Genomic DNA, 27,498 nt, shown 5'->3' on the forward strand with positions numbered 1-27,498 from the left:
CCATACCCCAGCCCTGAGGGGACACATTCCTGCTCCCCCTGCACTCAGCAAGGACTGCCCTAACAACCTGCACTTGGACATCCTTCACTTTTCCAGCCCCATCTGTCAGCCTGGGGATGAGGTGCTGACAGAGAAGGGCTAAAGACCTCATCTCAGGTCTGTCTTACACTCTGCCTGCTAGCCTCAGATATCATTAACCTTTGTCAGTCAAGCTGCCTGACAGCCACAGAAAGGTCAACTCAGATTTCAGCATCAAAGCACCTCATCAGTGAGAGGTCAGCAGATGACTTTCCTGTCCTCATACTGCACTTGAAACAGGCACACCATTAGCAAGCAGACCCAAACCCTTGGTTCCAGCACAAATAATATCCCAGAACAGCAGCACCCAGACAGCATTTCCAAACCAGGTGTTAGGAAGTGTCAAAATTAAGACTTTACTCATTTAAGTGGTCTGCTTCCACATGTGTACTGTAATAATTTGTCATAGGAACACTGCCCCAGGTCCTCCTGCCTTTCAAGTACCTTGATTTCCCTGGCATAGGGTTACCACCTTCTATACATCACCAGTATCCAAACCCAGTTCTCTCTCTGTTGGGAAGGATGAAAGTTTGACAAGAAAGTCTCACAGATATGTGTGCTTAGCAGAAAGATTTTTGAATGTAGAATCTCAAGAAGGAATAGAGATGGAAACAAGTTTTCATATAGAAGAAAAGAATTGCTGAGCCAGTCTTAGTGGCTAACCAAGGGTATGTTAGTTAGAAGGGGTTTTTATGACTTAGAGCAAAGGAAAACCCACCTCAAACAAGAAGATATTTTTACCAAGCAGAAAGATGGCACAGGCAAACAAGTCAGCAAATGTGGCAAGTAGAAAAAAGGTCTCAGAACACTGCAAGAAAACTGAAAAACAGTTCTAGCTTAAACTGTAATGTATTGACTTTTAGTGATTGGAGAACAGTAACATGAATATGGTAATTACAGGAGTTATGATAGGCTATAGATAATAGTTAAGGTATAGATTAGTTCTACTGTATGAAGATGCTCAGCAAAGAAAAGTATTTAATGCATTGTAACCAAAACCAAAGGGTCTCCAGGCCTGCCTGCAGCTGGAGCAGACAGCTGTAGGCACAGCTCTGTCACCCACAGCCCTGGACTGCTGTAATGCCTTAGATCCAATAATCTGCATTTTGAAGAGCTGCCTGGGGTCCCACATCTCTCATTCAGGCTCTTACATCTCTCCTTCCCTCCCAGTTTTCCACGCTGACCTCTAGCACTGACAAAGGACAGGGGAGGAAGCTCTGAAGCAACAGAACACACTTCTCCAAGGCAGCACTCAACTCACTGAGAGGCAAATTCATCCTTTTTCTTTCATGCTGCCATCAGTCACAGCTCACACACTGCAGGAAGAAGCCTCCTTCCCCAGAGGAGCTGTGGGTCATGCTCAGATCACATCCCTGCCAGGCTCCTAATGAGCAGGCAGCTCACACATCTTTCAGCTCCTTGTCCACAAACAGTCAGGACTCCATGGACTGGGCTGAATGAGGGAAAGGGAGGGTCTGGTAGCAGATACCCAGCATGGAGCAACAGCTACAGACCCTCCTCCAGGCAGGGGTCCCTTTGAGCGTCCCAAATTCTCTCTGAGAGACCACATTAGAGCAGCAGAGCAGACAAAGGCCACCAGCAGCATCCAGCACATGAAGAGGTGCAGGGGCAGGAGAAAAGCTCTGGCAATGCCTGCATGCTGCCAGTACCATGGTGAGGAAGCACAAAGGCAGGAGGTAGTTGAGAGTAACTTAGACAGGGCTGGACTCAACAGCAGGACAGCAGGGAAGCTGTGATAATTAGAGCCAGCCTCAGGTAGGTACACACATGCACACACTACTCTGCAAAGCTGTGCTGGCTCGTTTGTTTTTTTTTTTGCTACTGCTGCCCAATTCTTTCAGCTTTATCTACTGTAGATGTGACAGCCTCCAATTGTGGGCTTCAGAGGGCTGTGCCCATGTTATTTTTGTACAGCAAATCCATCCTCAGCACCTCTTTTGGGGGTTTAGGACTCACTTCTGTTGGGTAGAATAGAAATCTGAACTGCTGCTGGGAGTGGGAGAGGGAAGAAGAGACAGGCACCCATGATAAAGTCTCATGACAGCAAAACAGTCTTGGAGTTAATAACTACACCCTGCAAAAGCAAAGCAAAACCAAGACAAACTATGGAGTGGGTGGTCCAAGCTCTGCTGCACTCCCAAGACTGCAAGACAGAATTGTGACCAATCTCTGCAGCAGAGGCAGAGCTGAGGAACAGCAGGAGAGCAGCAGCACCTGACTGGGAGCAGGGCTCTGGCACAGCACTGAACTGCCACACACAGGCACCACAGCCCAGGTCAGCAGGGTAGGATGATCTCACATCCCTTGGGACCACTGATTCACACTCACCTCCATCCCAGTCAGCCACAAATACAACACTAACACATCCTCAGAAAGTGTCATTTAGCCTGGGTTTCCCCAGCACTCAATGCTCTGTCCTCACAAGGTCACAGCGTCACTTGGCTGAGAAAAGCAATCAGCACACCCCAGAAATATTCATGGGATGTTGCACAGGAGCTGCAGGCGTCAGGGATCTGCTCTCCCACCTTGGCACACAGCTCTGTGCTCAATCTGCTCTGCAACAAGGACTCTCACCAACACCCCAGCTCTCGAAAGGACAGTCCTCACTTCCACTGCTGTGAGTGAGTGCAAACCACTGGAGTCAGGGAACTGCAGAAGGCAGCAGAAAAAGTGAGGCCAAGAATTTGGCTCCACTGCCCTCAGGGAAGCAGCTGCCACATGGTGCCAGGAGCAGCAGAAAGGAAAGCTGGACTTGCATGGCTTTTCTGCTTGTCCAAGGCATACACAGAGACTACAGCCCAAGAACAGGAGAAAAGACATGTGTCTTGAATATGTGTCTTTCTTGTCTGAGATGCTTGCCTGCATCTCAGAAAGACACACATTCCAGTGCTGCTCCAGCACATCACAGCCTTGCTGTTTACACTCACACCAGAATAATTAGAGCAGTCACTGTTAAATAGCTAACAACTTCACCATCAATTCCCCGAACAATACTGAAGAATTCATCACAACATTTCACAGCCACCATTCTGCAGAAACACTGAAATCACCCCAGACACAAGCAGCCTAAATTAATCCCACACAGATTCTAGCAAAACCTACAACTATTTCAGCAGTACTCACCCAAAAGTAATGCCTTCCCAGGGCAGCAACCCAAAAGAAACAAGTCCTCAACTAACCACACCTTATGCACAAAGCATGACTCAGCTCATGCACTGGGTGCCATCAAGAAATAAAACATAAGGGTTTATACTCAGCCAGGTCCACTCCCTAAAGCAGCAGCTCTGTGGGATATGAAACTCCCAGCTGCCATGGGACAGCCCTCCCTTTCAGCTGCCAGCCTCAGCCCACAGAAAAGCTGTGTCCTCAAAAGGGTTTGGGCTTTCAGGAGAACTTCCCCATCCAGGGACACCAGCACCTGAAAACAACAAACAAAATTTCTCCCAGTGTCAGGTACTTACTTGACATATGACATTTGTGCTTCTCCCTCTATTTATATCTGTATCACTTGTGCCAAAAATATAAAATAAAGTGAATAGCTAATGTATAAAATAGGTATGAATATATAAAATAGATAATAAAAATGAAGAGTGCAATGAAACATGGAAATCTTTCTAAAAACTTAAACCAGTAGAAGTGACCAACAAATCCAGGCTGCAAATTCCTAAGCAAGTTAGAATTGCAAGTTCTGCAGTTCTTGACTGCACCTCAGCATCAATGACACACACTATAAAATCTTTTTCTGTGTTTAAGGACTCAATCCATAAAGTCACCACCTGTGCCCAAATACACAAGCCAGAAACACCCCTGTTCTGAAGGGCTGGAACATGTACTCACACCTCACCCACCACCACAAACCAACAGCCACCCTCCCACTCATGGATGGAAATCCTGTGACTCCTTCCCACCACACCATCTTTCAGATCAGTATGCTTCTCCATCAGTTATTAGGATCTGTTCTCTTTAGAAGGCTTCAGACACTTTTCTCCAACCATGCTAAGCTTAACCACTGTCTTAACAACTTCAGGGAACAAATATCAGCAAAAAGAGATGCTCCACTCTGCAAGCAGAGCCTTGGCTGAAGCACAGTGACACAGCACAGTGCCACCTCTTCACACCCAGCCAAGGTCTAAAACACAGAATTTTTTGTCATGACCAGTGCCTAAATAGTGCTTCTTGCTCCAGCAAAGAGAATACTGCAACACCATCCTTCCAGACATCCCCTCTGCTGCAGGCTGAGCACATCCCTGCTGCAGCCACCCCACAAGAGCCCAACAGGGGAAGGGAAATCCCACAACCCCTTCCCAGCAAAAGAAAAGCTGGGCCTTGAAAGTCTAGCCAGTGCAAGGACAATTAATTGTATCAGGCAAAAATACTTAGGGTTTAATGAGTACATTAATTAGAGAGCACAGAGCAGCAGCACAGGTTTGAAAGCCATGGCAGAAGTACAGCATCCTCTGGCTGTGCGGAGTGAAGGGAAAACTCACTGCTCTGAGCAGTGCCAGGACAGGCGAGGTCCCCTGGCAGCTTCACTCCAGGAGCACCTGGATGGGCAGTTCTGCCCACCTTCTCCAAGCCAGGAGCTGTCCTGGGAGAGCACTCACACATACCCCACTCCAACCCACAAGAGCCATCCCAAACTCTTGGAGAGATAGCTGGAGACAGCTCCAGACAGAAGGAACCTCACACCAGCAAACACAACTTCCCTCAAGGAAAAAAATCTGTTGGGACCCGGTGGCCTGGCACCTGCTGTGACTTAAAGCCCAGGCTTCAGCCCATACCAACCCATGACATGCCTGAACTCCTTGCTGGAATGATAAAAGCCCGGTGCTTACGCTCCTGGTTGCTAAGATCTGACCTTCTCCAGGCAAAAGTCAAGGGAGCAAGCCCAGTAAAGCAAATTTATTGCTTTGCCTGGAGTTTAATCCCATTCACACCAGGCACCCCAGCCCAAGCACAGGGCTCACAGAGCAAACCATGCACAGGACACGCTGGAGCACAGCCCCAGCACGCTGGCTTTGGTTCTTCTCTTCCAGCAACTGAGACAGCAGCTCTCTGCTCGCCTTATCCAGTTTCGAAAGCAACACTTCAAAGCCATCCCGTGTCAAACTCCAGAACAAACTGAAGCTGCCAGATGCCTCACAGGGAGGAAGTTAACACATGATGGGAAGATTAATGTGGAATTGCAGACTACTGTAAACAGAAAAGCAACAGCTTCCTATTAAACAAAACCTTCTCCATTAAGTTACAACTACAACAGAAGGGTAATTTTACCTTCCTCAGAGCAGCTGAAGAAAGTGGTACCATTGCAGGATCAGCAGTTTTCCTTGTTCACAGCACACAGGCCATCGGGAGCCGCAGGTTATTGTCCCTCAGAGCCAAGGCAAGCAGAGAGGAAGATAAGCCCGTGTCACCCAGCCTGGCTGCCAGGTGTGTGCTCCAAGACACGGCCGGGGCAGCACAGCCGGGGCCGGGACAGGACGGCCCGGCCCGGGGGGCAGCACGGCTCGGCCCGGGGCAGCACGGCTCGGCCCGGGGGGCAGCACGGCTCGGCCCGGGGCAGCACGGCTCGCGGGGGCGCCCCCGCCGCGGGGCAGCACGGCTCGGCCCGGGGGGCACGGCTCGGCCGGGGCGGCACGGCTCGGCCCGGGGCAGAACAGCCCGGCCCGGGGGCAGCACGGCTCGGCCCGGGGCAGCACGGCTCGGCCCGGGGGGCAGCACAGCCCGGCCCGGGGGGCAGCACGGCTCGGCCCGGGGGGCAGCACGGCTCGGCCCGGGGGCAGCACGGCTCGGCCCGGGGGGCAGCACGGCTCGGCCCGGGGCACCTACCCACGAGAAAACCCAAACTCTGAGGAGCTCAGGCCGATTCCAAGGGCAGTAAGGAAGGTTAGGAAGCCGTGACAAACCTGCACGGAGCTCCCCGCACTTCTCACCTTCTTCTCTGCCCCCTCGACAAAGGGAGAGAGATGGCTGGCACTGCCCACACTGCTCAAAACCCCAGCTTTCGGAAGGATTTTATTTTTTCCCATTTATTTTTGAGCTCGGTAAAACCATCACCTCCGGAGCCGCAGCTGGCGGGCGCATCCCCGGCCGCGCCGCGGCGGCGGCTCCCGCAGCCCGGGGGATGCGGCGGCCGCCCGTGTTCACCCGCGCCGACCAGCGGGTCCCACCCGCGTCCCCTCCACCGCCGCCGGGACGCTGCCCGTGGGCTGTCCCCGCGGGCTGTCCCCCAGCGCGGCACTCGGGGCTCGCAGCTCGGGGGCTCCGTTCGCGGGGGTCTCCCCTTCCCCGGGGGTCGCTCACCTGCGCTCGGCGCTCCCGCCGGTCCCGCCCGCCCCGCGGCGCCGCCGTTCGCGCTGCCCGCCCCGCCCCGCATTGGCCGCGCGGGGCCGGCGCGCGCCTCGCCCGCCCGCCCGCCCCGCCCGCGCCCGTACCGCCCATTGGCTGGGGGCGGCCGCGCCTCCCGGGGCGCGCGCGCGTGTGGCCGTGAGGGAGATGGAGGGGAGGGGGGGCAGGCGGCGAGGAGGCGCTGGGGTTTTGGGGCAAAAGGGCTGAAAAAAAAATAAAGAAAAACCAAACTAAAACCCCCTTTTTTTTTTTGGGTGGCGTGTGGTGTCCAGCCAGAAACGCTGGGTGAAAACACGGGGCTTTTTGCTAATCACAGAATCAGTGATGTTGGGAAGGACCTCTGAGATCGTCGCGTCCAGCCTGTGACAGGACAGAACACTGAGAGCCGCGTCCAGGGAAAATTACTCCCCCATCTCCCTGGGCATCTCCTTCCAATGCCTAATCATAATTTCTGCGAAGAAATTCTCCCTAAATACTCCATAATATGTATGATCAGGGACGGTGGCGCTGACACGGTGGGAGCGGAGGGCCCGCCGGCCCCGGGCGGAGGGAGGCAGCGTGAGGCGCCCAGGATCCCGGCACACGAGTGTCCCCTCACCCAGGATCCCGGCACACAGCTGTCCCCTCACCCAGGCTCTGTCTCTAGAGTAACACCCAACCCTGACCATAGACATTTCCTCAAGTCTTGCAGCAACTTGCAGGTCTTGCACAGCACCTAATCCCACTGCTGTTCTTCAAAGAATTCCTATGAGCAGATTCCCTCTTTGGTTTGGCTCATATTTTGGCTTTATTTATCCCTCCCACTCTCTTTTACCTTCTTGATTAGTGGTGGACTGTACCCCTTGGTCGAGGGGTTCCCACTGCACTCAGCAGTGAAGTGTTTGCAGCGGGATTCTTGAAGATGTTGATTTTGTGACAAGTGACTCGTGGCAGGGCTCACTGGGCTCTGCTGTGACTCCAGTCACAGTCAGGGTCCCCGCCAGGAATCTTGGATTTAGCCAGAGAGCTAAATGGATTAAATCCACATCCTGACTCAACCCACTGCAGACTGCTGCTCCTTCCTGCTGTGACAACAAGCAGATAGAAATGCCTGTGCTTGCTTCCAATGAGCCTCAAATAATCCTCTGCTTTGGAAACAAATTAATTCCTTACCATGGGTTTCATAACTCGAAATAACATATAATAATGCATCTTTGTTTACTACCAAATTTTTCATCTCCAAAAAGCTTCCCCTGTTGAAACTGTGTTGAGAGAAGTATCAAAATGTAATTAAGAGTCACTATGCATTAAAACAGCAAAGTCATCTTGTAAGCCTAGCAAACAGCATCATTATTTTCATTTACCCATTCTGTGGGTATATTTATTGTAGCCAGCTACAGCCTGCTATGTGCATTTGCTATGTGCATCCAAGTCTTACTTTTCCTGCAGAAATGTGCTTTGTCACCCTGGCTGGTCACAGGCAGCTGAGCAACTCTCTACAGATGAACAGGTTTATTCAGGGCTAATACCCTTTCACTTCCATCTAAAATATTTGTGCATTCTCTTTGCCAATTTTCAGTCAAAACCACTTGGAATTGAAATGTTACGTGGTTCAAATCTTGACTACTAAAGAGTTGCTGCATTCAATGAAATGATCCCTATTAGAAAGCTACAAAGGGTTGTGTTTTCAGCTTTTCACAGAGAAAACCCAGCAGAGTTCTTCCATGAACAGGAAGCACTGGGGCAGTGAAGGGCTCTTGGGGCAGGTGAACAGCAGCATGATAACCTGTGAGAGGATGGCAGAGCCTGCTGCATTTTAGGATAACCAAAAACATGTAGATGTGGCCCTTAAGCACATGGTTTAGTGTCAGTGCTGGGTTTGTAGTTATCTGTGATGGTCACAGCACAGCAGAGAGCTCCATCTCCTTGACTGTGTGCTTCTAAAGCTGCTGTTGTGTTCCAGCATCTCCGGATGTCAGCTAATGACACTGATCAGACATCATCTCAGGGCAGCCAGCAGCCTGAGCTCCTGGGCTGTGTGTTTGCCTTGGTGGACTCTTGAGAAAAGTAAGACAAGCCCATGAGCAAAAGCAAAGCTTCCTCTCAGGCCTGAGGGAAAGCCCCAGCAAACTCCTTGGCTGCCTGGGAGTATGTGTGCCCACCACCCAGGAATGTGCCCGTGTCTGTGGAGGGACAGTGCTCCTGCGGCTCCAGGGCATGAGAGATGCTCTGAAAGACCATAACATGCAATCCAAAGCACTGACTTGTTTCACAGAGGCTTTCAATTCAATCAAGCAGGGCCTTGCTCATGCAGGGCCAACTCAGCCTCTCCTGAGCAATGAATGAACCTTTCAGCCTCCTGCTCCTCTTGCCTTAATTACTGCTGAGGAGGTTTTCCAAGGGTTTCAGAAGTCATTTGGACTGATTCATTTGGCTTTGAGATGTTTATGAGATGCTGGCTGTTTAGAAAGTGCTGATACTTGCCCCTAAGGATGTGCCTCCTTTAGCACCAGGCAGTTTAAATCACCAGTGAGTGATTTAAATCACCAGATGTCTGAAGTACAGTTTAACACCAGTATCAAGATTTGAAACAATCAACTCTGGCAAAGACTGTGAGCACTTGATTTAATGTAATAACCTGGTTGGCTCAGCTCAGTCAGAATGTGCTGTTTCTTCCAGAAAAAAAAACCAAAACAAAAAACCAAACAAATAATGTTCCTCAGCTTCCCTTTTCATTATACGCAGGTGATTACACTGCAGAGCAGTTGTGGCCAGTGGAGAGTCACAGAGAACATCTCTCTGATGGTAAGACCATGATGACTAGAACAATGTTAAAATTAGACTTTGATATTTCTGTTCAATAATGATTGAGTATGGTTTGTTGTTAACTGATTTTGCATGGTTTTTGGGTGCAAGGACTGGGAATGTGTTTATTTACCTGTCCTTGAGTTACAGTCATGAGGTGAAGAGTTTATATTTGCCCAGGCATGTCACTAGTACATTTAGGTAAAAAAGATTTAAAGCCATCATTTTTTTAGGAAATCTCCTAGTGGTTCCATAAAGCTGAGCAGGATCTGTGCTTGGTACTGGTAGGCAGAGCCCTGTTAACTGGAGCAATCCTGATTCACCCCAGCTGAGGAGCCCATCAGGTGACCAGGCTGTTACTATATTCAGAACCCATTTGGACAGTTTTGAATTTTATGCTTTCAAAAATAAGGCAATAAAGCAATTAGAAATAAATAACAGAAGGAGAGAGCACTTCACCAAAGGCAGCCAAAGATTATAGTGTGGCATAATTAATACAGGGCTGGCAGCAGGGAAATGGGCTGTAACAACTGCACTGTGCCTAGGAGAGAGGCTGCAGGCTGAGCTGCAGATGTCAAGTGTTCAAATGGCCAAGAAGCTCCTCTTGCCACCCAGCACAGTCTGGCCTGAGAATGCCCAGCTTTGGGACAGAAGGAAATAAAAGCATCCTCCAGAACTGGGAGGATATGCATGTTCCTGCTAGTCCTTCAGTGTGTGTCAGCCAGAGGATTTATCCAACTGAAAACATGCTCCCACAACAAAAGGAAAGGGAAACAGTGTAACCAGAAAAGTTGGTGCTTTTTTTAGGGAAAAATCCAAGGATGTCCTAAGAGGAGAACTGTGTTAAAAATATCAGGGAGTCTGCTGTGCCAGGGAAAGAATGAGTGGGCTTAAAGATAGGAGAGGCTGCACAGGAAAGGAGTTATCTACTTCTTGAGTGTTACTCATTTTAATTTGCCTTGTTACATGTCTGGAAGCACCAGGTGGAAATCAGGGCTTCATTGTGCTGGGAATTGAACACAAACATAATGATTAAATGTTGCCAGCTCTGCAGAGATTGAAATATAATTCCTCATCTCTGCAGAATCACTAAGCAGCATAATTATTGCCAAATAAGTTTTTCTGTAATTGCTCTTCTGGAATATCTGTGCTACTTGATTTTTTTCAAAATAACCCTGCCTGAGGGGGTGAAAAGATGTATCTGTACAAGGTCCAACCTAGTAGCCTTTACACATAACAAAAGCTGTTCAGAAGCAGAAAATTCTCACTACATTTAAATCCATGTTCAAAAATTCTTTGCTTGTATCTTGGTTTCTGTTTCTATAAAATGGGAATAGTCACATTGCACTCATTGCTTGCTTTTGCTGTCTAACACTCATGATCAAGGCAAGAGTCCCCTGTCAGACATTTGGAGCACTGACATCATCACATACAAGGGTTTGTTACTGCTCATTGTAAAGAATGGGGATTAGCTGGGTAATGTACATTCTTTCTCGTGTGTTTTCTGGGACAGTGCTTGAATTGCTGAAAGTTTCTTTTCTATTAGTATTTTTCTATTAGTCAATAACTGTGTAAAAACCAAAATGCAATCAAACAAAGAGTTAAAAAAACCCCACAAACAACCCAACTCTCAACTGGCCACAGCATGAATGGAAAGCAACACAGCACACTGTCATTGAAGGGGTTTTGACATGATGACCAAATCCCTTTGGGATTCTGTAACACTTCATCCTGCTGCTCAGAGGGCAGAGAGCAGCAGGACGCTCTGGCCACATCCTAACTGCTTCAAATGGAGTTGTTTTCTGGCCACAACACAAAGAAATTTTTCTGTCTAAGAACAGTAAATTCTCCCCTGATCCTCAGAGCAAGATCAGGTCAAGCCAAGAGGACAGGAATATGATCCTGATGGTCACCCGCACTTCCCCACTGGGACTTGCAGCACCAGGTCTGTTAACCAGTCAGCATTTCCATTTGTGAGGCTCCAGCTTTTACTGTTGCGTCCTATCCTGCATTCAGTAACTTCGTGTGACAAACTGGAACGTGCTGGGAGCTGCAGTGCTGAAGCAGGGTATCTGTGCCAAGGAAGGCTCCTGAGGGGGCTGAACAGAGCAGCCCTTCCTCCTCGGTCTCCAATCTCTGACCACCACCTCCAACTTCTATGGCAAAAGGCCTGAAACAAGTGCCACAGGCTTTCCCTGCCTTTTCATGAAGCAGAGGGGACCAGGGCATGTTAAAATGCGACGCTTGCTCAGTTTCCTCCAGACAGCCATCACTCTGTTTAGCACCCACCTGGGAGCCACAGGGCCTGGGTCCCCTGGCTTTGAGGAAGAGCTTGTTTAGGGGAAAGAATTAAAATTGCAATATCTCATTCTGCTGATTGCAGAAATGATGAATGAAAAGCAAAGCAAAGGATCCCCAAAGATTGTGCATTTAAAGAAAACAAGTTAAAGAGATGAAAATAAATCCTTCCATGTTTTTTAAAGCAGCCTTGGGACTTTTAGGGATTCCAGCTCAGAAGTTTAGAATAGCAGCTAGAGGGGATAATTTACAAGTTGCCTTTTTCCTGATTTCATATTCTGCCTTTTAATTCTTCCTAGGAAGGAATAGGGACTTTGTATTACAAGCAGCTTGAAAGATTAAGCAGGCAGAACCATCCCGCAGCTCTACCTGCAGCCTTGCATTTGTTATTTTAAGTTTTGACTGGAGATTAACCCAGTGTAAGTGGGTGCTAAAGGTTACCTGAACACTCTCACTTCACTGTCTATGGAAACTGGATTTTCCCCAGCCTCTGTGAAATGGTCTTGCAGTCCCCTCTGCTGGTGGCAGCTTGCTGGGGAGCTGCACTGTGCCAGCACATGGGACCTGCTTGGTCCTCGATGGACGCTGCAGGAGAGCGCCCGGGGCTTGGAGATCCCCCAGCCCCCACTGAACAGGCACTGACTCCTCCAGAGACCAGGAGGCTTTACCGTACCCTCTCTGCATCCTTAGTATTAGCACCTGGCACCTCTGACACAGGACAGCAGCTCAGGAAAGGGTGAAAAAAATTAACCTTGGATAACCTTACATAAACCCATCCTGCCTGGGAAAGCTGAGAGCAAATGATCTTGCCCTGGGGAATGTATGGCTTGATGGTATGGCTTGAAATGTTTGTTGAGCTTATGACCAAATATCACCTGCATCTCCTTATGGCACACATTCTTGTGTCCCTGAGAGCCCAGAGCAGGGCTGCTGCAGGCTCTGGCAGCATTGCAGCCCTACACCTTCTCTACCAACTCTGCCATGGCCACTGGGATCCACTTTCAAGGCAACCAAAGCAACATTTTCCCCAGGAAGGTAAAAACAGACATTCAGAGAGGGGCTATGCAGAAAGTCAGTGTTGATGTGTCCTGGAGAATGGAACAGAGCCAGCAGCACAGGGGAGGGTTGGCTCACAGGGATGTGGGGTTTGAGCACAGCCTGTGATGTGCAGCTGCACGTGATGGGTAGTGCAAATCTTCCAGCACAGAGGGGAAGTTCAATTCCTGGGTGCAAAGAGCTGGTTTGTGAGGCTGCTGCTGAGAAAGTCTTTCTGACCAGCTCACACTGACCAGCGTGGGCAGTGCAGGCAGAGCTGGCACAGGACAGTGGATGGCTGTGGCCGGCAGTGTGCCAGTGCTCCCTGCCAGCCAGGCTGTCTGAGGAGGAAACCCAAGTGACAACTCTGATAACAGCCCCTGCTCGTGGCCAGAGGCCCAGGGGCCCTGCATGGGAGGGCAGTTTCTGAAGGAATCATCACTAAAGGGATTACTTTGTATGCATAAACCCTCCAGAACCACTGCGAACATCGTGCTCTGGCACTAGCATAGACACCATAAAGGGATGTAGTAGAAAAACTAAAGGTTTATTTTTTTAATAAAATACATCCTTACAAAATAACCATTTTTCTCCCAGGCAGAGGGCTGGGCATGGTTCCTGCCAGCTCTCCTTCCTTCCCCTTCTCAATTTGGAACAGTCCAACGGTGCTTCTGGGGCAGAAGAGGCAGTTGTGCTGTCCCCAGGGTCTTCAGGTGCGAGTGACCTGGCATGGCCCTGGCACACCAGGCTGGTGCAATGTGAGCCCTTCTGAAGGGCCTGCAAAGGCAGCAGACCCAGTGCCCTGCAGCAGGGCTGGCAGAGGGCCCCAAGACCCCTTAGTCTGACCCATCCACAGCACCATGGCAGGTCCCCACCACAGGCTGTGTGCAGGGCCAGCCAGCCCCTGCCTGGCTGCAGGGCACCACCTTCCCATGAGCTGGGGCTGGATGCTGCTTCTGCTGGTCCTGGGGCTGGCCCAGGGAGGTGATGGGATGGCAACCGAGTTTTAGGAGAAGAGGAGGAGGAGGAGGAAGAGGGGTGCAGGTTTGTCAGTCAGTGTGGGTTCTGCTGAGAGAGAGGTGCACAGTGATTTCTGGTGTCTTGACCCCAGTGCCCTCCTTCGAGAGATGCTGCCACTGAAGATGCAATGTCAGCCCCACATCCTGCATCTGCTGCTGCCCCATGCAATTGCTTATGCTGGGAAGTGCTGACCCCATGTTAGGCACTGCAGCCCACAGCTCAGGTCTCCTCCAAGCCTCCCTGGATCCCTGCTGCCTTCCTGAAACCCTCCTGCCTTCTCACAGACCTTGGAATAGCCCCAAGCCCTATAGCCCTCATCCCTGATAGATGTGTGCTAGCAGGGCTGGGGAAACACCACTCACCTCTCACTGTGTGTTGTCTGGCTCCTTTTCCTTCTTATGCGACTTCGACTGGGGTTAAAGGAGAGAAAACAAGGATTCTTTTACAGACCTGCTCCTCTCTAATGCCAGGGAAAATGTGACTGGGCAGCAACTCCTAACCCCCAGTGTACATGCATATTTTCAGATGAATTTGAGGGGAACTGTTTTTGTGTCCTTTTACAGGCCATGAAACCATTCCATGGTCATGAAGATGTTCTCAAAGAGCAGAAAAAGAGACATTTTCTAGTTTGCTAAAGCACGGACCTGCCCCTTCTTCCCTTAAAGCAATGCAAGTGTCACTAGATGTTGGAATATCTGGGGTTAAAGGCAGAGAATAAAGTTATTAACAATGAGTCACACGCAGCATCTCAGTAATTTTGGAGAGAAGATTCATGGATCCCAGTCTCCAACAGTCCCAAGGGCTCAGGAAGGCGCCTGGTTGCCCCTCAACGTGGATGTTTGTGTTACAGCATCATTACTCATGCACACATCCACACACACCCCCGCAAGAGCCTCTGCAGGGCAGCACTCCCTGTTACTTACAGGCTCTGGTTCTGCATATTTGAATTTCTTCTGCTTGTAATAGTCTCGTCCATGGAGAAAATGCAGCAGGAGCAGGTCACAGAGGACAGAGGCCTTAAATCAAAGTGCAGTTAGGTTTGGGGTTGCCCTGCAAGATTACCTGGACCACTGTGCACTTCCAGTTTTTCCCAGTTTGCCCCACAATTTAGGGCCACTTCTACTTCATCCCACAACATGACAGTAGCTGAAGTCTCCAAATATCCATTTAGGACAGAAGTGAAGTGTGCTGTGTTCAATTTAAATAATTTAAGCCAACAGAAATGAACTGCTTCCCCTTTAGGTAAGTGCAGAGCACAACACCCTTTGAGCTGTTCCCAAGTCTTTAACAACCATAACCAAATCAGACTCTGGGTTTCTGTCCTGAGTGAAATGCTGCCAATCACATGCAGACCCTCCCTCAATGCCAACTCTAACTTGAAACTATCAGGATACCAAGACCTGCCAGAGAGCCAGCCTTCCCTTCATCAGCAGGGCAGAATTCACATCAGCCAGGGACCAGCAGGAATCTATTTCCCTGAGCTGGCAAGGCAGGAGAGCACCTCCTTTCCCCCTTTTGCTCATCCTCTGACGCCCTGAGCAGTAGCCAGTATTTCACTGCAGCTCAAGGACACTTCCCACGGATGTCACAGTCAAGAAGAATAATTTGAGAGTCTCCAAATAGAGGCTGGAAATATCTGAACTTACCACTCCAAAAATACCAATTCCAGAGCCAATTGTGGTCATGGTCGGGATGATGTCAAATTTGCCTGCCTGGATAAAGTCAGAGAAAATAGGTGATAAGTTACAGTCAGCCCAAGGGGAAAAAAAAGGCTGCTCGAGCTTGTAGGTGGGGCTCAGCAAAAGTGCCTTGCAGCAACCCAAACCACAACCACAGCACACAGAGAAACAGGAGATGGGAAAGAGCTGGTCAAACAGAAAAATATTGTAGGTTGGTTTTAGGCTGAAATAAATTGAACTTACTTTTCTTCCTGTATTTTTAATAGAAAAAACTCAACCAAAACCAAGCAACCAAACAGAAGTATACAATTTGAATATTCTCCATGGGAACACAATAAGGAAAGCCTTCTCTCCCAGTGGGAAAAAAAAGACAAAATAGAAAAATGCAAATGTTCAGCTTTTGCAAATATCAGTAAAAGGTTTTGAGTTTCCACAGGTCCTCCCCACTCCCATCACAATTTTTTTTAGACAAAACCACTGATCAAGCCACAGCTGAAAGATATGACCTATAAAATATATTTTCTTCCTCTCTTCCCTTCCACAGTATTTCCCAAGGGTTCCCGTGAGCAGGCCAGCACCCAAGGAAAGCATTCACACTAGTGTTCCTGATGCCACAGGACCCTGGTGCTGTGTTACACAGCTGGTCCCTTCCAAGGACACGGCTCTGCTGTCCCAGGGATCCAGAGGATGCACCCTTACCTTGCCATTCACCAGAATGTCGAGCCGGATCCCAAACACCTTGTAGAGTGTCCTCTTTTCCATCCCATCTTCTTTGTAGTATTTGGCATATCTGTGCAATTGGATGGGGAGTGTTAATGGTCTGCCAGGGGGTCGAACAGCCCCTGCAGCCCTACAGCATGGCATCTTGGACAAAGATCTGGGAATATGTTATCACAGACCTGCTCCTGACCTTCTCCTTAAGCCCCCTGAAGGAGCGGGGCTGTTGGCACCTCTCCTCTCTGTGCCTCAGTTTTCCTGACTGCAGGATGGAGTTCCAGATCCTGCTGTTTGATCTGATATCCCCAAGTTCTGCGTGCAGCAGATAGTGGAACACTGGTGACAGAGTCACACAGAGCAGAGGATACAGACTATGAGAACATGTGAGATGATCCTACACCATCTCCAGTCTTTAAAGGGGCTTCCCAAAAGCTCAGCCAAGCAGGAGAGCCTCCAAGGGGGAGGAGACAGAAAGGAAATGGGGCAATTTTCCAGCCAAGGGTTGTATTATCACTTTTATCATGCCATTTAAAAGAGCACTGGTACTGCTGCCTGGCCCTGCAAAGGTAGTGAGTATTTTGAAGGACAGTCTCTGGCTTTCCACCATCCCTTGAGTGGGAACCTGGAAGCTGTTACCTCTGAATTACACTTGGAGAATCAGCAGGTATTTCCTTACCTGAAGTTGAACCCTGGTGAAACATTGCTGTCATCATTGTACAGGCCATGGAACTGGTAAATGGGTTTGCAGTACCGCAGGGGCCAGTCGAGGTCACAGTTCCAATCTATGGTGATGCCCACCACTCCACCCTGCAGCCAAGAGGGAGTCACAAGGTTGCCCCACCTTGGGCCTGGCCCACACAGAGAAATGCTTTCCCTCCTCACAGGTGCCCTGTCTCCATGCCATGAGGTGTCCTGGCTCTCCAGATGCACGGACCTCACTGCTGCCTCAGCCTTCCTGAGTAGCCATGGCTTTATGGCCTGTACATAACCCCTTGCAAAGGCTTTTGTTTCTGTCCTGAGTGCTGGATACACAAATAAATTCATGCTCTCTTGTTCCTGATTAGAGTCCTGTGCCCAAGGCATGATCCTGAGAAAGAATGCTCACCCCAGATCCCTTCTGTCCTCATGGGACAGCCTTCCCTTGTCTTGATCATGCCTAAGAGATTGCTCAGGAAATGCAGGAGTCCCTCCTCCCTCCTGAGATCACTCCAGGCTGTAAATACCTGTGCCCTAGAGGCTTGTATTTTTGCACCTTTAATATATAGAATGTTAGAATGTTTTGGGTTGGAAGGGACCATAAAGACCATCTTGTTCCAAACCCTGCCACGGGCAGGGACACCTTTGGTTAGACCAGTTTTCTCCAGGTCCTGTCCAACCTGGCCAGGAATGGGGCAGCCATAGCTTCTCTGGGCCATCTGATCCAATCCATGCAATAAATGTTCATATATGGAAGCCTCTGATTTTATTCAATGCCTGGCAAAGTTATCACAAGGTTTCGCAGCAGAGATAGCAGATACTCCCCCACACCAGCCTGAGGAGTGTTAGGCAAAGCTGCATTTTGGAGCCAGGGGAAAGGCTGCAGTTAGCACTGTGCAATGACCAGTATTTGACCATCCAGCTGGGATTTCCAAGCTCAGTCAGATGGGATTTGGCCACACAGATCTAGTTATTCACTGCTCAAATTAAAACAAGCTGAACCCTGGGATTTACTGCCAGTGGGTCAAATCTTCTCAAGAGTTTCCAAGAAAAATGTAAATATTAGGCCATGTCCAAGGAGATTCATAATCTTTATGAGATAATTCTGACACTTGTTTTCTCAAGAATTCTTGAGAAAACTGAAAATCATCTCAACAGCTGGGGATGATTGCACTTTTGAGTGTCCCTTTCCCATCAACAGCAAGGGAACATAATTTGAAATTGAAGTACCTTAACAGCCAGGAAGGTAAAATTCTGGCCCGATTCCCTCACTATGTATCCCAGTTCAAACACAGGACACAGGGAATCAGTGACTTTGTGATAGGTGCATTTCTTCAGGTACTGCTTGGTAACGCTCTCAACCAAGTTGCGCCTATGAACGAAAAGAGAGTGAGAAAAATTCTCAGTAACACAATAATTTGGGGGGAAAACCTCTATAAGTCCCTTGCCCAGTCCATGTCACTCTCCCATTCACATGCCACTTGTCCATGGGCTCTGCTAGGCAGTGTTCTGAGCTCCAGCAATTCTTATCTGGAACACCTCAGGGATAGTGAGTGTATCCCACACCTTTTACATTTAGCTGGAGTTTGCTATCTCCTACAGCAAGGGTTAAAAGGAAAGGGCAACTTCTTGCCTTCCATCCCACTCTGCTTTTTTGCCCAAAAACATCCTGTCTGTGAAGCCTATGGTTTTGTGTAAGCCTTGTGCCTTTGTGCCTTGCTCAAACTGATCCCATCGCTGATGCTCAGCAGTGATCAAAGGCAGGAAGTTTCCCCACAGCAGCCAGCCCGGCCACCCTCACTGCCAGGACCTGCTCCCTCTCTGTGTCCTCTTCAGCCTGTCCTCACCTGGGCCACCTGTCCTTGCAGCTGGGGCAGGGGGGATCCCCTCTCCCAGCCAGCTCTTGGGAGGTGTGAGGTCAGCCCAGGACTTTGCCAAGCATGCTGGCTGCCAGGACATTTAACCTTGGCTGCAGCACAGGGGACAAGATCAGCTTAGAGAGAAGAATCTGCTGTCCAGAGCACAAATAGCCTCTGTTAATTTGTTCCAAATCAGATATATGGTCAGTGCCATCACAAATCCTCTCAGGAGTGTGCCTTCAGCCAGCAGCATTTCCCCAGTACTGCCAGGAAGGGGCCAAGCCCACCCTTTGCTGAAACAGGTGGGATCTGTGATGTTAAGGGGGACTCTGGGGCACCAAGCTTATCCTGGCCATGAGGTATTTTAATTTTGTCTTCAGAGAAGAAAAATGAAAAATCAGAGTAACTGATTTGCAGCTTGTGAGAGTAACTGAGGAGAGGTTAATTCCAGAAATCTTTCCAGTAACTACAGCTACCAGCTGAGGTGGGACACACTTGGGAGGGAAATGTCTCCTTTCCTATGAGCTGATGTGGGGTTCAGTGCAGCAGCTAGAGTAGCCCTGGGATCGCTGATGAGGTAGGCAATCCTCTATACCAAGCATCCAGTTACACCCATCCAGCTGAATCCAAGGTTTCCTCTGAGGGACACAGCTGGAGGAACTGACCAGGAGCCATCCCCCCAACCTCTCCTTACCTGGACACCTTGAACTTGGGGAAGGTGATACTGTTCTTGATGAACAAGGTGAACTTCTCTGCTTCTGACAGCAGGGCAGGGCTGAAAAACACAAGTGTAGGCATGTGTCCATCACTTGGCTCTCCAGGTTCTAGAGAAAGCTCCATTTGGTGGAAATTCACCCAAACTGAGATAAGCAGACCCAGAAAACTGGCGGTCTCATCCCTTCCCTTCCTGGTCTTTCACAACACAGGCTGTCCTGGCCACATCCCATAAAGCTCCAACTTGGTCTGCTCTGCACCAACTGCAGCTGGGATGGGAAAGAGGGCAACAACATCATTCCTTACCTGGGAACATGGTAATCAACTTCAACAGGGCACCAGCCAAAGATCTCACAGGTCTTCACAGTGCTGTTGAAGCGTACACACTTGCCAGTCATGAGCCCTGTGGGGGAGACAGCAGCTCACACTCTGGATCCTGTGAAATCTCAGCCTCACGCTGGGACGGATGGGGCTTCGGCTCTGCCAAGGGCATTCAAGACACAAAATGCTCAGAGCTTTGGCACCTTTCTAAAGTAATAAGGAAATTAATTGTGGCCTCTCAGCTCAGGGCAGTGGTTTCTCTTACAGTGCTGTACAGGGGAGCAGCTGGGGATTTTTCTTGTTAAAACACACCTAAGAAAATGCTGAGCTGATAAGAGAACAACAGTTTGGGGGAAATGGCTTAGTCCTGATTAACCTTTTGTTTGCAGCTCAGGTATCTGTCAAAAGAGCAGAGCTGGACCAGCTTATGTGGAACCTTCAACCAGCATGTCAGAGGTTTTCCTATTCAAAGCAGGTCCCCCAGCCAGGGGACACCCCAGCCAGGCAGTTTTTCTCTGTGTTGTCTCACCAGAAACACCAGGACCATGTGCCATACCTTGTCCCTGCCGGCTGTATTTCCCTTTGCTGCAGTCGCTGTCCTGTGTGCACAGCCCGGCATCTGGCAGCTGTTTGGAGAAAGCAGCCACCTCTTAGCATCCCACCCTGCAGCTTCAATCCCCTGTCCCTCCTGCCTCACCAGACAGCATTTTTCTTCAGGGATACACTGCTCAACTGCAGCCAGAGCTTGTCCATACACTGCTTCCCAACCAAGGCTGTCCAGATAAAGCAGGAAAAAAGGGGGCAGTTTATTCACTCCAGGCAGATACTTTCATTTAAGCCTCAAGTCTGCTCTGCTTGATCAACTCAAAGGGAAGAAAACTCAAATGAATGCCACCTGTTTTTCAGCAGAATAAAAGTCTTCACATAGCACACAGGAGTCAGGAACATTAAATATGGGGCCAGGCCCTGGCTTTTACTAAACCTCCCAATTTCAGAAAAAGCCTTTCCACCACAATCCCCTGAATTACAGAAGCTTAGCCCACTGAAGGAAGCCGGTGTGTTTACCTCTGGGCATGTTCCTTGTTTCTGTCCAGGTGTGACAATGAAGTTGGTCATCACCACAAACGAGTTGTCCCCCTGTGGAGACACAGCCAACAAGCTCACAGCCAGCACAGGGTCCCTTCTGTGAGGAGCCTGTCCCTGGGTAGGGACCTGCAGTGCCACCAGCCCCAGGGACACTGGAGGACCCCACTTGCTGCCTGAAATACTGCTCCAGAGGCACTGGAGGAACCTTGATCCTTTTGGAGGCAGCCTCCAATGTGCCCCCTCAGCCACAGTGGGTCCCAAATACCAGATGCTCCCCAGGGAGAACCTGGGCAGAGGTTTGTGACAGGAGCAACCTCCTTTCCACCACAGGGACACCCTGTCATGGTTAGCCCCATGGAAAGCCTGTGCCAAGGATCCATCTGCACCCCAGCACATGAGGAAAAGCAGTCCCTGGGACAAAAGCAAATCCCTAACCCACCCACTCTGACTCCTTACCTGGGGTGGGAAAACATAATCCACCACATCCCAGATGTGAGGACCCAGGACACTCTCGTTGGTCAGTGTCAGCCCTTTCAACTTCACTGAGACCGAGCTGACGATGCTGTCCTGGGACTGGTAGCCCTTCTCGTAGAGGAACACCCACCTGGACAGGGAAAGGTGGCAGGGTGAGCATGGCCACCAGCACTCCTCCACTGGCCCAATCCTCAGCACAGACCTGTGAACTGGGGTTTTTTCTCCCAAGCCTCACCTGGGGAATCATTTGCCAAGTTTCTTCCTGCTGGATGAGGGACACGTTGCTGAAATTTCCTACCCTTTGCCTGAGGCATTTGGTAGCTGTAGGACCCAACTTTCATGCCAGGATGGTGTGTGTTTTGGGGACTGGGACACATTTTGTGGCTGGGGGTGTGTGATGGCAGATGGAGCATAGTAGCCATCAGTCATTTAGGGTTAAAACCTGTGGCAGGTTTGCAGCTTGCTGGTCTCAATGACCTACACCAACACTCCTGATCTGACTCACTGCAGAGGAACTCTCCAAAACCCAATGCCCCCAAGGCCAACACAGAGCTGAGTCTGGACACAGTTCACATCCAGAACCACTGTTTTCCCATCCAGCAGAGGGAATGTGGAGAAATGGCCCTGTGTGCAAGAGGGCTGCAGGAGCAGGGTTAGGGACACTCTGCGGCCAGAACAGGGCTCTGCCTGCCTTTCCCAGCCCATCACACAGCCATTAGGGCAGGCTCCTGACACTATTTAACCTACAGCATAAACAAGCTGCCGCTGGATTAACTCTGACTCAGGGAGACTATAAACATGGGCAAGCACCCATTTCGGGTAGTGCCTCCGGCGCCGCGGAGCATTCTCGGCACTAAAAAAGGAGCGATCTGGATTTTGTCCCCACCGCCGCAGGCATCGGTCCCGCTGGCTGTGACAGAGGCAGCAGGATACCCATGGGACAGCCCATGACACCAGCCTGGTGTGTCAACCTCACCTCTGCCACCTGGCTGATGGGCAGAGGGGAAAATGGGGAATCCCAGGTGCTGTCTGGAGGTTTTCTGTTTGGACCTTCTCAGAGAGGGAGCTTTTTAGCTTGTAGCCATATCAGCATCCCGGGACTGAGGGCAAGAGGACCTCAGGGATGGCATCTGCTCCAGAGCCTGGAAATGGGAGCAGATATTCAACACTGCTGCCGCCCCAGCAGGGACACCCAGCTCCAACATCTTCCTCCAAGGCAGAAGACCATACTGGGTTACACTGGTTACAGTGGGCATCTTCCCCGATGCCCTCAGGGCTGCAGGAGGATGTGAACTGGGCAGCAGCAGGGGCAGAACGTTTCTCTAGATCAGCTTCCAGCACAGACTCTGCTGCTGACCTTATCCCCCTCTGGCAGAGCTGACTAAGGGTGCACAGGGCTGGACAACCCCACCTCCCCTGCGGCAAAGCCAAGGTCATGACAAACACAACCATTTCCCGGGAGGCTGTAAATGCTGCAGCAAGTCCTGCCCAGGTTGTAAAAGTCCCCTGGTGTCACACCCTGATGTGGCAGAGCCACCAGGCCCTCTTCCCTTGATGGCCTCATCATGTGGCTCAGCCCGCAGCTCCTTGCATGCAAGAATTCAGGAAGCGAAGCCCAGAAAGCACCCGGCATCTCCTGGGCAGCAGTGATACCACCTTATCACAGCCACCACAGGAAAAAGAACTGCTCCCCAGGGGTGACACAGGGTCTCACAGGGGGGCTGGCCCCACTTCTGTGCACTGATGGCACTACCCATGTCCTTCTAGCAGACACACATTTCCATGAGCATCCCGTGCCTGCTTATGAAGGGAGGACAAAAGCTGGGAGAATGGTAAATAAATACACATTTGGCTGCCAAATTTGTTTTCAAAGGACAGGAAATCTCAGGCATTGTGGCTTGGTGAGGGAAGCGAACTGGGGGTAGTGTTGTGGGCAGAGAACTGGGGGAAGGGAACTGGGGGCAGTGCTGTCAGCAGTGAGGGGAAGCCAGGGGCTGGTGGGGCTGTGGGCAGCTGCAATCATAGGCAGCCTCTTGCTAGAGGAGCCCCATCCCAACAAACCAGGAAAAACTTGGGAATTCCAGCAACTTCACACCAGATTCCTCTCCTCTGCCACTGGCTGTCACCCCCTGGCTGGTTCTCTTCCTGCTCCCTCCTGGTTGCCTGTCTCACTTCAAGTTGCTTAAGCCACATTTCCTTAGTTGTCCTGCACAACTATCTGTGCCAGTTCCCCATCCACAGGAGCAGCTGCCCCCAGCCACATCTGGGACTAGAGCCCTGGGACTTCACAACCTCAGTCCTTAGGAAAAACAAAGCTGCTCCCAGGAACACCAGTGCAAAACTCTTTGCAAGAAAGCATCCTTGAGACCTTGGTTTCAGTTTTGCATGAGGATCACCCTTGGGAGCCAAAGTGCTGGTGAGCAGGGTGGGACCAACATGGGGGTTTCACACTCATCCCGAGAAGGTTTTTACCCTTCCCAAGGAGTCTGTGCTGAAAGGAGGGATGAGCACTTCTGCTCCCCACAGCGACTCCCTTGCACTGAGGCCTGGGAGCCACTGCCTTTCCTTTGCATGAGACACTGCACCCCAAAAATTCCCAGGTTTTCCAATTCATGGCCAGACACCCGCTTTCCTTTCAAACATCCTGCTTGGGTTTGGGGCACCCATGAAAGGGTGCTGGTCTCCTGCTAGGGCTGATCCCACAGCAGCCATGGGGCCACAGCCAAGGCTTACCAACCATCACATCCCATAACATCGTCCCACACTGAGGGGACAGGCACTGAGTAACTTCAGCAGGAGCAGCAGCCCCAGGCCACCTGAGGACACACATCCTCACCCATTCTGATCCCGCCTGCTCCACTCACTGCCTTTTTTAAGCAGTTGCCCTTGCTTTTGGAGCTGCCTCCCAGAAGCAAATAAGACCAGGAATTTTGGAGCCAAGCTGCGTCTCGGCCGCAGCGTCAGAGCGGTGAACAGGGAGATTTATGGCCCTGTCTTGAGCCGCTTGGGTCTCACAAATCACTGCACTGGCCCCAAATGCCTCTTATTTAATATAAATGAAAATAAAAATAACAACAGATTCTCAGGCCACCGTCCAGCAGCTGGAGCAGGATCTGGATTCTCTTCAGTGAGAGGACGGGGCCACGGTGTGCGGAGCAGGGCTGGGCAGGGATGAGCCTCCAGCCTGGACATACAGTAGCTTCTGAGGAGGATATGGGGACTAAGCAGCCATCTAAAAGAGCCATGGAGGGACACTGGGCTGCACAGGAGCAGCCAAAACCAGGGGGATGTGAAGCCATTAGCAATAACCCCCCTGCACTGGAATATAGGGGATACAGAAGCCTTTCTCTCTCCATTGCTTTTTAACCCAGTGGCAGAGCATTAATGTCAGGGAAAGCAGGTGCTGGGGAGCCTTACCCGATGATGTACGCCAGGACGATGAGCTGGATCAGCCTGAAGGTCAGTCCCACCTTCTTGTTCCTCACCAGCACCATCCGAGGGGTGTCATACTCAAAGAGGAACGAGGACAGCTTGTCCATGCACTTCTGCCCCATGGCTGTGCCAGGGCTGTGCCACAGCCTCCCAGCTCTTCACTGCGCCCTGGGTTGGGCCGTGCCCGCCGCCGCTCCGGCAGCTCCTCTGTTTGCAGATTAAAAAAACAAAATGAGAATGCTATCGGCGCGGCTCTGAGCACATCTGGGCTGCTGGGTTTCCTCCTCTGCGCAGGGATGAGGCTTCCTCTTCCTATAAGCTCTGGGCTGGGAACAGCGGGTGCCCTACATGGTCTGGGGGTGGGACAGGGTGTGGGAGGGTGCAGGGCCACCCTGTTGCCAAGCCCACATGCCACCAGGACGAAGCCCTCTGCCTGTGAGCGATGCTCCCTCGCCTGGCAGGAGCCTTCCCTGGGGACAGAGAGGCTGCAGGCAGGGCTTGGGATGAGCAGAGACCACAGGGCATTCCTGGGGGCAACAGTGAGATGGAAGAGATTGTGGGGGTCCTGGGAGAAATTGTAGGAATTAGGATTGGGGTATCTTTCCTACCACAACAGCCACCTCAGGCTGTGTGTCCTGAGCCCATGTCCTCTTCTGCTCCCAAAAAAGGGTTGGGAAAGAGAAGGGGGAGCACAAGAAAGCCCAGCTCAGCAATTTGGAGCTGACCCATGGAGCAGAAGGGCACCCAGCTTGGCCCCCTCCCATGGTGAGGCCAGACAGCTGGGGCTTGGCTCCTTCCCAGCACTTGCACTGGGCTGGGCTGGGTGCACTTGGAAGCATTTCCAGCATTTCCTGAATGGCCTGGATGTGAGCAGGGCCAGGCGAGCCAGGGTCACTGCAAGCGATGCTCTGCAGGATGGTGCAGACACCACTTAAAACAAATATCACTGAGAAAGGGACTGGATTTGACAGTGCCAGACTGAAATCTGGGGGGCCAACAGCTGCAATGGAAAGCTTTGAAGGGGGTTGGCTCGTTGCTGGAGAAAGCACAGAGGCTGTGGATGGGGGACCCTGTGCCCTCAGTGCATCCCACTGGGCAGCTCCAGGACACCCTCTGTGCTGGGGAGCACTGGGGCTGGGAAGGGAACACTGGGTTTGTGTTTTGGGGGGAAAGAGAGGATGTTTTCCCCAGAAATCCCAGCACTCAGCTGCTTCAGCACTCCAGGCAGGGACAGGCTCCATGAGCCTCAGTTCATCTGCTGCCTCCCTTGGTCTCAAACACTGGCTCTCTGCAGCCACCGAGCCTGGCATAAAGGCCCTCTCTGCAGGAGGAATAAGTTTTGAAAGCAGGGAAAATCTTAACCTGCTGGGATAAATCTTTCCTTTCAGGAATATTTCTTTTAGCATCACCACCTCTCAAGCTCACTTGCTGACTGCTCACTGTCACATTTACCTTTTGACTCAATACATTACAGACCTGACAACTGTGAAATAAGTGGAAAAATCGATTATCTTTGCTGGGCAATAAGGAAAACTGGGGGAAAAGCAACTGAATCATTTATCTGAATCTTTTGGGTGTACCATGAAGCCTGGGAATCAAAATCAGATGATCCCACGTTGCAAGTGACGTGATGAGATCCCAATGCCCCAGTCCTCAGCAACATGGAAAGCTGTCAGACAAGGAGCCAAAAGCAAATACGAAATGCTGATGTTAATCATACAGATTGAAGGCTGATACTGCTATTGAGTGGAGCAGACAAACCTTATAAGCTTAGATATCTGTCAGGAGAGAAGCAAATAACTTACTGTATGAAACGAGGCCTTTTAGGGAAGGCTGCTCACCCTTGCCAAGGCCATGGGGATAATGAAAATAGGACAGCTAAATTTAACAGCAAAATGACTTGTAAAAGAGTCACTTCTAACCTCCTCTCTGGTACTTGGAGTCAATAAAATGGCTATAGCATGGATTTAGCTAAAATACTTTCCATTGGGAGATAATAGGCATCTGCCATTTTATAATCTCTTGGAGCAATGTTGCAGCTGGAGAGTAGGGCCAGACCCTGTCTGGAGTAATGTGGAGAGCAGAAAACCCAACTCTGGAGCACCAACAGAGCCTGAATCTTTTCCAGGGCTGATACCAGCACCCAGCATGGGCACCCACTTGGCCACAGCATCCAAATGCTTGAAAAAAACACAGCCTAAACACTTGTGGGCTCACACCTCTCCCACACCCACACTATCCCTGGGATTGCCACTCCTTAAATTGCTTTATCACAGGGAATTTAGTAAGTTTGCACAGGGATTGCTCACCTGTGTGGCCCTGCAATGGTGCCAGGATGGTGCCAGCACACCTCCCTGCCTCTGCCAGGTGGTTATCGAGGTACAGTACCCTGCTTGGGCTGTTCAGTTGTTGACTGACCGGCCCAGACAGGGCAGTCACTGGCAGAGCTGCTGACATCATGGGGCTGTGATTCTTCCAGCTGTGGTGCAGGCACTGGGCTGTGCTGAGGCCAGATTGGGATGTCTGTTTGCTGTGATAATAAATGCATTGCTCTAACACCCAAGTGAAAAATAAAGATAGAATTAAGAGGAAGAGGTTTTTTATCAGCCTGCTGTGTAAAGTGCAGCCTGGGGGTGTCCCATGACCCTCTGCACCAATTCCCACACATAGCTGGGACCTTGGGGATGGTTTTGTCTTGGGTTCTCACAGACACCAACTGGTGTGGTGCTGCCAATACAGTCACAGCCATCTCCTCTGAATAGCTTTTGTATCTCTTGGCTGCTTCCAAGCAGAGCAGGCAGGAGGCACTGTGGGGGCTCTGCCTGGAGTGATGAGGGGCAGGTGCTGCTGGAGGAGCAGTGGCAGCTTGAGTTCATCTGCAGCAGGTCCTGGGCACTGAGGATGGGTTTGCCCAAGGGCACAGAAAGTGCTGAACT

At 50.6% G+C, this 27,498-nt stretch overlaps 2 protein-coding genes across 3 annotated transcripts in view; both read right to left on the reverse strand.

Annotated features, from left to right (window-relative positions):
- Positions 1–6,449, reverse strand: part of CAMKK1 (calcium/calmodulin dependent protein kinase kinase 1) — a 91,512-nt gene extending 85,063 nt beyond the window's left edge. The window contains exon 1 of one of the 2 annotated variants that reach the window (XM_030962583.1): positions 6,403–6,449. The gene's annotated coding sequence lies outside the window, so the exon portion shown is untranslated. Of the gene's footprint in view, positions 1–5,373; positions 5,508–6,402 lie in introns of those variants that run through there. The other variant, XM_030962584.1, reaches the window with a different exon arrangement.
- Positions 6,450–13,949: 7,500 nt separating this feature from the next.
- On the reverse strand, positions 13,950–24,684 carry P2RX1 (purinergic receptor P2X 1). The gene is made up of 12 exons (XM_030962757.1): positions 24,548–24,684; positions 21,113–21,260; positions 20,636–20,707; positions 20,127–20,196; positions 19,556–19,652; positions 19,230–19,310; positions 17,907–18,048; positions 16,657–16,787; positions 15,963–16,053; positions 15,231–15,296; positions 14,508–14,600; positions 13,950–13,994 (listed from the first exon to the last, which is right to left on the reverse strand). Exons 1-12 carry the CDS (start codon positions 24,682–24,684, stop codon positions 13,950–13,952), a joined length of 1,173 nt encoding a protein of 390 aa, XP_030818617.1.
- Positions 24,685–27,498: the final 2,814 nt, after the last annotated feature.

This window comes from Camarhynchus parvulus, chromosome 19 (genome assembly GCF_901933205.1).
Source record: "Camarhynchus parvulus chromosome 19, STF_HiC, whole genome shotgun sequence".
In the NCBI taxonomy this organism is placed as follows: Eukaryota; Metazoa; Chordata; class Aves; order Passeriformes; family Thraupidae; genus Camarhynchus; species Camarhynchus parvulus.